Source organism: Mustela nigripes, chromosome X (assembly GCF_022355385.1).
Source record: "Mustela nigripes isolate SB6536 chromosome X, MUSNIG.SB6536, whole genome shotgun sequence".
Taxonomy (NCBI): Eukaryota; Metazoa; Chordata; class Mammalia; order Carnivora; family Mustelidae; genus Mustela; species Mustela nigripes.
This window is the reverse complement of record NC_081575.1, coordinates 15,876,902-15,888,704: the sequence shown is the minus strand read 5'-3', so window position 1 is coordinate 15,888,704 and position 11,803 is coordinate 15,876,902. Positions and strand designations below refer to the sequence as shown.

General features: G+C 42.8%; 1 protein-coding gene across 3 annotated transcripts in view; it reads left to right on the top strand.

Annotated features, from left to right (window-relative positions):
- Positions 1 to 9,245, top strand: part of ZNF449 (zinc finger protein 449) — a 25,853-nt gene extending 16,608 nt beyond the window's left edge. For all 3 annotated transcript variants that reach the window (XM_059386111.1, XM_059386109.1, XM_059386110.1), the window contains exons 4-5: positions 5,998 to 6,111; positions 6,303 to 9,245. In XM_059386111.1, the coding sequence (XP_059242094.1) occupies positions 5,998 to 6,111; positions 6,303 to 7,186 (998 nt within the window). In that variant the 3' untranslated portion in view covers positions 7,187 to 9,245. The remainder of the gene's footprint in view (positions 1 to 5,997; positions 6,112 to 6,302) is intronic.
- The last annotated feature ends 2,558 nt before the right edge of the window (positions 9,246 to 11,803 follow it).

Genomic DNA, 11,803 nt, shown 5'->3' with positions numbered 1-11,803 from the left:
GGGGGGGTGGGGTTATGGACATTGGGGAGTGTATGTGCTATGGTGAGTGCTGTGAAGTGTGTAAACCTGGTGATTCACAGACCTGTACCCCTGGGGATAAAAGTATATTATATGTTTATAAAAAATTAAAAATTAAAAAAAAAGATTCTCTCTCGCTGGACACCTGGTGGCTCAGTCTATTGCGTGTCTGCCTTCCACTAGGGTCATGATCCCAGGGTCCTGGAATCGAGTCCCACATCGGGCTCCTTGCTCAGTGGGGAGCCTGCTACTCCCTCTGCCTGCTGGTCCCCCTGCTTGTGCTCTCTCTCTCTGACAAAATTAAAAAAAAAACAAGATTCTCTCTCTCCCTCCCTCTCTGCCCCTCCCTCCCCTAAAATTTTTTTTCCTATATAGCTGTATTCTTTTTTCTCCCTTCCTGTGATATTGCTATCATACATATAACATTAAAAATGTTAGAAACTCAAAAAAAGTTAGAAACTCAACTGTGTATTGTTAAAGATACTAGTTTATGTAATTTTAAGACTTCTAAAAGAGCTAGAGAGAGAAGGAATACAAATAGATATTATAGCTTTTGTTATATTAACCTTATTTATATTTCTGGTTTTCTTCATTTTTCCTATAGATGTATTTATTTTTTATTTATTTAATTTTATTTTTTAAATTAACATATAATGTATTATTGGCCCTAGGGGTTTCCTGTAGATTTTAGTTATTAATTGGAGTTATTTCTTTTTCTTTTTTTTTAAAGATTTTATTTATTTATTTGACAGAGAGAGAGATCACAAGTAGCCAGAGATGCAAACAGAGAGAGGGGGAGGCAGGGTCCTCGTGGAGCAGAGAGCCCGACATGTGGCTTGATCCCATGACCCTGAGATCATGACCTGAGCTGAAGGCAGAGGCTTAACCCACTGAGCCACCCAGGTGCCCCTGGAGTCATTTCTTTAGCCCAGTACATTTTGCTCTCATCTGCTCTCATATATTACATTTCTAGATTATTTGCCCAGCATATATACTACATATATGTACTACATATATATTGTTTTATACAATTGCTTTGAAAATATTTTAAGAGAAAAAAGAAACAAATTAGTATATATTGTCTTTTATAATTATATAATCACCCTTACTTGTGCCCTTTTGTGTGTGTATTTGAATTACCATTTGGAATCACTAGCTTTCAGACTGAGGAACTTCCTTTATTTAGTATTTCTTGTTAGGCAAGACTGCTACCAATGAATTCTCTCATTTTATTAAAATATTTTATTTATTTGACAGAGAGATCACAAGTAGGCAGAGAGGCAGGCAGAGAGAGAGGGGGAAGCAGGCTCCCTGCTGAGCAGAGAGCCTGATGTGGGGCTCGATCTCAGGACCCTGAGATCATGACCTGAGCCGAAGGCAGAGGCTTAACCCACTGAGCCACCCAGGCACCCCCTCTCAGTTTTTCTTTTTTTAAAGATTTAATTTTTTATTTGAGAGAGAGAGCACAAGCAGGGGACAGGCAGAGGGAGAGGAGGAAGCAGACTCCCCACTGAGCAGGGAGCCCGATGCGGGACTCAGTCCCAGGACCCTGTGATCATGTCCTGAGCTAAAGGCAGATGCTCAACTGACCGGGCCTCTTTTGCTTATCAGAAATGTTATTTCACATTCATTTATTATTATTTATTTGTTTATTTTTGAAAGAGAGGAGAGTGTTGGGAGAGGGCATGATGCAGAGGGAGAGAGAAAAGCTCAAGCAGGCTTCCTGCCCAGTGCAGAGGCTGACATGGGGCTCAGTCTCATGAATCTGAGATCATGACCTGAGCCTAAATCAAGTCTAATGCTTAACTGACTGGGCCACCTAGGGGTTTCTCACATTCATTTTAAAGCTAGCTTTTCCAGATAAAGATTTTTGGTTGGCATTTTTCATTTTTCTTTGAGCACTTTGAATATGCTATCTTCCTATCTTCTGGCCTTCACTGTTGCTGATGAAAACTCAGCTTTTAATTTCATTTGGCTTCCCTTGTAAATGACAAGTCGTTTTTCTCTTCCTCTCTTTCAAGGTTTTCTTTCTTTTCTGTGACTTTTAAGAGTTGTTACTATCATACGTCTGTTTGTAGGTCTCTTCCTGTTTGTCTTCTTGGAGCTCATTGAGCCTCCTAGATGAGTAGATGAATGTGTTTCAGTATATCTGGGCAGTTTGGGTCCATTATTTGTTCCGTTTTTTTCCCTGCTCCTTTCTTTCCTCTCCTGGTTCTCATTATATACCTGTTAGTGCACTGAGTGGCTCCCCACTTCTCTCTGAGCTTCCATTAATTTCCCTTCGTTCTTTTTTCCTCTGTTCTGATAATATAGTCTCTATTAATGTATCTTCAAGTTCACTAATTCTTCTGACAGTTCAAATCTCTTCCTGAGCTGTTCTAGTGAATTTTCCATATCAGTTATTGTAGTTTTCAACTCCAGAATTTCCATTGGATGCTTTTTTATACTTTCTATTGATATTCTCTGTTTGATGTGTTGTGATGTTTGTCATCCAATTTTACTTCTTTAATCAGGGTTTCCTTTCCTTCTTGGAACATACTCATAATGGCTACTTGCAGGTCTTTGTCGAATTTAGTATGTAGTCACTAACATAGGCAGATTCTGTTGCCTGCCCCCCTTTTTTTTCCCCCAGAGTATGAGTCATACTTTCCTGTCCACATACATGTCTCAGCATGTTTTGTTGGAAACTGGACATTTTAGATAATATATTGTACCAATTCTCTGTCCTTTTTTCTCCCCAGGGCTTGTTATTGTTGGTTGTTTATTTGTTTGGTAAGTGGCTGTATTATTTTAGTGAGGTCTAGTCCACTCTGAAATGTTAAGCATTCGATGTTGCTCATAAGGGAGCCCAGCCCTGGGTGTGCACACAGTCACTGTCACCCTTGAATGACAATACTTTTTACAGGGTTTTCTTTGGCTGTCTCTTTCTCTGACCTGACCTAGCCATTAATTGCCAACAATTGCTCTACTGTTTCCAACAGTGCTCCAGAGCATAAGTTCTTGGGAGAGGAAGCCAGTCCATTTCAGATACCTTTGTTGGGCTAATAACTGAGGTCAATTTCTGAGATTTGTTCTGATCCCAGGAGGGCTCCTCCTAGCTGTCTTTCTCCCCAGTTCTCTCCCACAAACTAGTCAGCCTACAGTTCAGGGTGTATAGTCAATAAATCTGTCAGATTCTTTCCGGTTGCCTTGCACTGTAACCTCTCCTCTTTTTGAGAGTATCCTTAGGCTCAACTGTTTTCACCCTCTGTTGCAAATGAATCCATTACTGTGCGAATATGTTAGGAGCTGCCTGTTTTGCCGCCTGCTTCTCCCCCGCCCCTCAGGCCAAATCTCTGATCCCTCGCTCTGGAGGTGGGTGAAGTCTCCCAGTAACTTTGTCACTCTAGGAGCTGAGCTTGAGGTCCCAGTGTCAGGCCTTTCTGGGTTGCTGCTGCAGGCATAGAACCACTGCCTTTGAGTCCCATTTGCCTTTCAAGGACCATCCGGGAGTCCTCTCGGATTCTTAGTACCTGGGGTAGATTATTCTTGCCACTGGGAGGGGCTGGGTGCATAAGGAGCCTCCAGCCTCTCAGCCTCCATTGCTTGGATTGGAGAATCAACAGTGGTTAGCCGCGGGGAGGGGTGGTGGTGGTGGTGGTGGTGTAGGATGAGAAGTGCTGACATCCTGCTCTTCCCAGGAAGGTAGCCCTCTGAAGGGGAGCCAGGGAGCGGCTCCCCCGGACCCTTAGCTGTGCCAGTCTAGAGTGGAGCTGGGAGAGGCACTGAAGACACTGTTGCGGTTTAAAATCTTAAGACTCTCCCTATTATTTGTGAATTTTAGCAGATTAACCAAAAAAGATGCTTCCTGGTTTGCTATAGGCCCTTAGGACCAGTTTTTGTTTTTTTAAATTTTTAATACTTTTCACCAGTTTCACCAGGAGGTAAGTCCACAGAGCTCCTCGTGGTCCTATGCTGGAAGTCCATCTCCCCTGCTACGTTTAGGTCATAAATCCGTATTTTATGCGTATGCCTTTGCTAACTCTGCTTGTTTCAAGTTTCTGTTTGCTCTCACTTTTCCCCGTGCCTTATGACCCTTTGATCCCAGTCATAGCTTTGAAATCTAAGCAAAAACAATATGAGTTTAAATAGCATTTTATTTGAAATGCATTTGAGCTCATCTTAAAAGGTCTTTTTTCCATAAAAATATAAAATAAGGTATTTTAGTCCACTTGCTGTTTTGACATGTTTTGAAACTTAAATTGTCATTAACTTGCTAATGTTATTTTAATCATGATAATATTTAAGAAGATAATGCTAATATTTATTTATTTATAAGGAGTTTATTTATTTGAGAGAGAGAACAAGTGGGTTGAGGGGCAGAGGGAGAAGCAGACTCTTCGCTGAGCAAGGAGCCAGACACAGGTCTTGATCTGGGAACACCGGGATCATGACCTGAGCAGAAGGCAGAAGCTTAACTGACTGAGCCACCCAGATGCCCTAATACTGATATTTAAACAGCATCCTGCATTTAGATTTATATTGTTTTTTTAAAAGACTTTATTTATTTGAGAGAGTGAGCGCACACACAGCGGGGAGAGGCAGAGGAAGAGGGAGAAGCAGGCTCCTCGCCGAGCAGGGAGCCCAACACGGGGTTCAATCCCAGGACCCTGGGATCATGACCTGAGCTAAAGGCAGTCAGTTAACTGACTGAGCCACCCAGGCGCCCCTCCATTTAGATTTAAAATCAGCAATTTCCATCCCACACTGTATTGCAGACCAATACACTTCGCCAGAGCTGAGGAAGGTGAGGAAAGGTTGTGGAAAGAGAACACAAGCCACAGCAGCTCTCAGTGAGGAAAGGGGTGGTAGGGAACAGTAGTGTAGAACCTTGTCCTAGTTCTTTTTTTTTTTAAGATTTTATTTATTTATTTGACAGAGAGAGATCACAAGTAGGCAGAGAGGCAGGCAGAGAGAGAGAGGAGGAAGCAGGCTCCCTGCTGAGCAGAGATTCCCAATGCGGGACTCGATCCCAGGACCCTGAGATCATGACCCGAGCCGAAGGCAGCGGCCCAACCCACTGAGCCACCCAGGCGCCCCGTTCTTTTTTTTTTTTTTAAGAGAAAATCTTAACCAAGCTACACGCTCAGTGCAGAGTGTGACTCGGGGCTTGATGTAACGACCCTGATGTCATGATCTGAGCCGAAATCAAGAATCGGACGCTTGGGGCGCCTGGGTGGCTCAGTGGGTTAAGCTGCTGCTTTCGGCTCAGGTCATGATCTCAGGGTCCTGGGATCGAGTCCCATATCCGACTCTCTGCTCAGCAGGGAGCCTGCTTCCTCTTCTCTGTCTACTGGTGATCTCTCTCTGTCAAATAAATAAATAAAATCTTTAAAAAAAAAAAGTCAGATGCTCAACAGACTGAGCCCCCTGGGCGCTCTCTTGTTTGAGTTGTTCTTAGACTGGCAGTGAGAAACACTTTGAGAGTTGTTTGGGTTCATTTCAAGAGAGTGCACTTCTGGACTTGGGCTGAAACAAACACTGCTTTTGCTCATTGCCAGCTTCATCCTTTTCCATTTTAATTTGAAAATCTCCATGGAAGTTATTCTAGTAAACAGTTTCATAACCCCTACTTTCAGCTCTCTCTTTGCTTGGTACTCAAGAGCAGCATTTCTCGGTTTTAATATGCAAGAACATTGTGAAGATTTACTTCCCGTTTTGGCTCTGACCTGAATAATTGAATATCAAAATAGATACAGAAATCATTTAGTGCATTGATTTCAACACAGAAAAATGTACTCCCCTTCAGTAGATTAGAGGAGAGTAGCCTTGAATTTCATGTTTTGTCTCATCTTTGAAAAAGACTCTTGTAAGAAGTTGGGGGTCAAGTCATTCTAACTGGGGAGGAAGTAGACATTAAGCAGCCACATGTCCAAGATACCATCAAGGAAAAACCTTGGTGACGTCAACTGTTACACTTCTCGTCTTTCTTACGGGCAGGATATCCAATACCAAAGCTTGACGTGAGCTTTCCGTTGGAGCCTCGGGAAGAAGCGTGGGTGAAGGAACTACAAGAGTCCAAAGAAATGAAGCAATTACTTGATTCCAAGATAGGTAAGTAATTATTCGCGGATCCCACAGAAGAGCAAAAAGAAAAATTCAACCTTGATCAGGATAAAGAGTTTGGGATTCTCCTCAAAGTTTCTGCCTTCCTACAGGTGGTTTAATACAACTCTTCACTTTCCCTCACGGTTTTTTCCTCTGTGGGACACGGTGACAGCTGCTGTTTTTGTTTCTTCTTTCAGGTTTTGAGATTGGGATAGAAAATGAAGATGAAACTTCCAAACAGAAAAAACTGGAGAGCATGTACCCATTTATTGTTACTCTAGAGGGGAATGCTCTCCATGGTCCCATTTTGCAGAAGGACTATGTGCCGTTGGAGAATCAGTGGGAGAGCCCCCCAGAGGACCTACAGACAGATTTAACAAAACTGGTAGATCAGCAGGAGCCCTCGGCAGGAGAGAAACCTGAAAATTCCAACTTGGAAGAACCTCTCAACCCCAGGCCCCAGAAGAAAAAGAGTCCAGGGGACAAACCTCACCGATGCCCTCAGTGTGGGAAGTGTTTTGCTCGGAAGTCGCAACTTACAGGGCACCAGAGAATTCACTCAGGAGAGGAACCCCATAAATGCCCCGAGTGTGGAAAAAGATTCCTCCGTAGTTCAGACCTATATAGACACCAACGGCTGCACACAGGGGAGAGGCCCTATGAGTGCACCGTGTGTAACAAGAGATTCACTCGGCGGTCGCACCTGATTGGCCACCAGAGAACCCATTCGGAAGAAGAAACGTACAAATGCCTGGAGTGTGGGAAAAGCTTTTGTCATGGATCGAGTCTCAAAAGACACCTGAAAACACACTCAGGTGAAAAACCTCACAGATGTCACAGTTGTGGTAAAAGTTTTAGTAGACTGACAGCTCTCACTTTGCATCAGAGAACTCACACGGAAGAGAGACCTTTTAAATGTAATTATTGTGGGAAAAGTTTTAGACAGAGACCCAGCCTTGTTATTCATTTGCGAATTCATACAGGGGAGAAGCCATACAAGTGCAGTCACTGTTCTAAAAGCTTCAGGCAGAGGGCAGGCCTCATTATGCACCAGGTCACTCACTTTAGAGGACTTCTTTGAGAATTGTTAAAGGCAACAGGCTGCCACAGAAATTGACACTAACTAAAATAAAATTTAAAAAAAAGAAATTGACACTAACTTAAAGCAGCCTGTTTGTCTTTGAAGAACCTTTTTGTTTGAGCTTGTGAGAACAGGTTTTAAAAACTATTCTGAACCCCAACTTCCAAAGTATTTGAATTCTAGAGTATCCATCTACCTTTGCAATGTTCCCAGAGTTGATTTATTCTGTCTCTTACTTTTTTTTTATTACAATGAAATGTTTTGTGTTCCAGGCCAACCGCATCATAGATATAAAGCATAAAGCATATAATCGATGACAGTCCTTTTCAGGGTAGTGTTAATATGATGGATAACCATGTCCATCAACGTATCTCCTATAGCAGCCCCAGAATTTTTCTGCTGTCATTGTTAAAGGCGATTATATTAGTTCAAAGCTTTATGTGTCCTAAGTAGCAAGAAAGGAGACAGTGTATTTTGTCAAATGATAGAAATGTGTTGGGAACACATGTACCTGGTAAGAATGGGGTTATGTCCATTGGAAGTTTTTATTTTTAAGGAAATTAAGATTTTAACCTTTAGTTATGAGTTGTGCAGAGTTTGCTAGTCTGCTTAGTTGACGGTCTGGGGTGATGCTACATAGAACTGAGTATTCCATTGAGGATTTCTTTTGTTCATAGAGTAAGTAAGCTCTTTGTGGAAGAGTCCATTTGACGGTTGATGTCATACAAGTAGAATCCGATTCAATTTAGACTGACTGAGGAACCAGTGTCCTTTGCTTTGTACTCTCCTTTGGTATTCACCCAATGCGTCTCTTAGTGCTTTTAAAATTTTACCCATTCTTTAATTCAGTGGCCCCCTAACTGTATGTCATAGGGCACTTAGTTCTGCAAGATATTTTACAAATAACTCCAGGACTCCCTGCTGTCTCCACTTTCTAGATTCACAGTGCCCATCAGCCTGTGGGAGTGTCTGAGAGGCCCTCCGGTAAAGGTGGAAAAAAGCACCTCTTTTGGCACAGTGTTTTGCCAGCCTATTTGACCCCAGAACCCTTTGTCATGTACACCCAGTAATAACCCACGGAACTAGTATCCTGCAAATATTCCTTGGAACACACTGTCTTTAACAAATATATCTGTAGCTATCAGTATAGTCTTGTTGCTCCCAAACCTAGTTATTTCCAGTTGTTTCAGGGGTGTTATGAAAAGTTTTCTACATATATACATTTTTTTTTTATGTAATACACACATCATTAAGGAGGTGGGGGTCACTACTTGAGATCATTTGTACATCACTCAGTGATTCTCAGCCTCTTTGGAATTTACTTATAAACACACACACATATTGCTACTTATATAAACATTCTCATGTAATCATGGTAATGACTCAAAGTCCTGTAACAAGGGAAGAACTCTCTTTGTCAGTTATAGCTGTTGGTACCTGAAAATAATCATTCAGCCTAGTTCCTTGTTACGAAACACAAGAGGTAGGACGTTCAAGAATTTTCCCTTTTTGAAGACACCAGTCATCCTTTCCCTAATCAAGAATGAGGGAAAGTGTATATATTTTTTCTATTCCATTGTCGTTCTCGGAAGTGATATTGACTATACATATTTCGGGGGCAACTACTATGTGCCCAACTACTCCTGTTCCAGGCTTAATGGAAACCAGTAAAGACATGAATCCATGAGTCCGGTTCATAAGGAGTTTATGATATCGTTAGTTAAACAAGAGTTGGGAAGCACATGGAGAACAATGCAAGAGAGTTTGGAATTAAGTGCCAAATCATACCAAGTGCTAGAGCCAGGGTGTGTCTTTAATTCTTGTCATCCGGGTCCCCGTATGATGCTGCTATAAGTGTGGGGTTCACGTTGAGATCCCAGTAGCAATAAACACATAACGTGGGAGGAGTCTGAATGTAGAGATGAACAATACGGAATGTAACGGCTTCTCTTTTCTCTCTTGTGGACTTGCATTCAAACCAGGACAGTGCCTTAGAATGGATGTGCCCAACTGCTCTGTATCTATGCAATATTTGAATAAAGTGGAAATGTGTATGCTCTTCCTGCTTCAGTCATATTTATATAGTGGTTTGCGCAACTCAGGACCACTTCCCTGAGCTGTGGCGACAGGCACTGCGACTGACTCCTGCTCCCACCCTACGTCGCAGTCCCTACCACGGTGCTGGGTTTAGGCATCATTCTGAACATTTAATACAGTCAGTTTTAGCTGGGAGGCTTAGCTGCCATCATCACATGAGCCCCTCCCCCACCATCTATAGCCTAAACGCACAACTGGATTTTGCTGGTGAGAGAATGTCTGTTACCTATCGTTGTTCTAGTATCCTGTATGTAACAGGCATTAACCCATATTTGTGGCACTGAGTCAAGAAATAGGTGAAGTAGTTCTTGGAAACAGATGTCCCAGTGGATGTGCCTAATTCTATTTCTGAACGTTTCCAAAAGGTAATAGCGAAATACAGTCCCTACCTCCACAGTGCCATGAAGGACAAAAACCAGCAGCCACCTCACAAGTGCTCTGAGGGTTAAATGAAATGTTTCTTGTCCAGGCCTTACACGGTATAAGCTTTCATTCTGTTTAATGATAAAAACACTTAACAGATTTTCCTCTAAATATGGCTTTAGTCACATTCTATAGTTCTTTTTAAAAAAAAAAAAGATTTTATTTATTTATTTGACAGAGAGAGATCATAAGTAGGCAGAAAGGCAGGCAGAGGGAGGGAGGGGGGGGGGTGGCGGGCTCCCTGCTGAGCAGAGAGCCCTATGCGGGACCGATCCCAGGACCCTGAGATCATGACCTGAGCCGAAGGCAGAGGCTTAACCCACTGAGCCACCCAGGCGCCCCACATTCTATAGTTTTATCGGTAATGTCTGTATTAGAGACATTGCAGAGAAGCTGAACCCATGGTGTGTGAGTGTGTGTGTGTGTGTGTATGTGTGTGTGTGTAGCAAGAAAATGAGACAGATTGATTACGGGAATTGGCTCATACATTCACAAAGATCGAGAAGTCCCGTGATCGGCTGTCTGCTAGCTGGAGAGCCAGGGGGGCTGCTGATACAATTCAATTCTAGTTGGAACATGTAACTCCCAGGCCGATGTGGTAACTCCCAGTCCAAGGTTGGGAGGTCGCAGGTGTAAGTCCCAGAGGCTGGAAATCACAGAACCAGGAGCTTTAGTGTTCAAGAGCAGGAACAGGACATCCTAACTCAAGAAGAGAGCAAGGCAATTTGCTCTTCCACCTTTTCATTCTGTTCAGGCCCTTAAGTTTGGGTGCAGCCCACCCGCCTGGTGAAGGCAAATCGCTTTACTGAGACAGAGTCAAAATGCTAATGATCTCTTTTGGTGACACCCTCACGGACAAGTCCAGGAATAATGTTTTACCAGCTCTCTGGGCATCTCGTAGTCCAGTCAAGTTGGCACATTAAATTAATCACCACGGTGTTATTACTGATGATTTCAGAATTATTCATAATTGCAGTTTTCATTATAATTCCTCTTTGATTCAAAGCTATATGATATTGCCATTTTCTTTTTTTTAAATATTTTATGTATTTATTTGACAGAGAGAGAGAGATCACAAGTAGGCAGAGAGGCAGAGAGAGAGAGGAGGAGGAAGCAGGCTCCCTGCTGAGCAGAGAGCCTGATGCGGGCCCATCCCAGGACCCTGAGATCATGACCTGAGCCGCCCAGGCGCCCTGCTATTTTCTTTTTAACTTTTCCCGTTTTGCCGCACTGTGATTAGAATATTAGGTTCATCCTATTTCTGCTTTTAAAGTTCATTTAGGAAAAAAGATTCATTTATATTTAAAAAAAATATTTGAGAGCATGTGCACGCATGTGCGCATGCATGTGAGAGCAGGGGAGGGGAAAGGCAGGGGGAGAGGGATGGGGAAGCTCCAGGAGGGGCTCAGTCTCAGGACACTCAGACCATGACCTAAGCCGAAACCAAGTCGGGCACCTTAACTGACTGAGCCACCCAGGTGCCCCCATTTAGGTTTGTTGTTTTTTTTTTTAAGAGTTATATGGGATAAAATTTAGTTCGTATCCTAAAGCCCTGGAAAACCAGGGTTCTAGATGTAAGGCAGACACTTAGAAAACAGTCTGGAACCTTTCAGTTACTTTAGTATCTTCAGGGGTGTCCTTGATGTGTGTGAAGGGGCAGTGAGACAGAAGAGATTGGCTTGCTCCCCGTTCTGCCTCCCTGCATTTTTGGACCCCCTGTTCCCTCGGTGAAAGGTTTCTTTGGACTATGTTCTGCATGTCATATAGCAGTTGTTCCTAGGTGCCCAGCTATCAATGTCCCCGGTCCCCTAATTCTGGAATTTTAACTACTGGGATTGAAGGGTGGTGGTAGCTGCTTTTCTTACCAGAGTGATGGATAAGTTAGTCTCTGTCCAGCCTTTTCCATCTTGCTTTGTCAGACCAGACTTCTCAGAGGTCTTACAAGGCCGAATTTCACATTCTTTGCGGATCGAAAGATATGAAAATAATATTTCTCTTTCCTCTGAATGAGGGAAACCCATCACAACACCCAATATACATGAAACACTGATACGCAAAATTGAAGTTTTATCTCCAAGGATTGCCTGAAATCCTGAT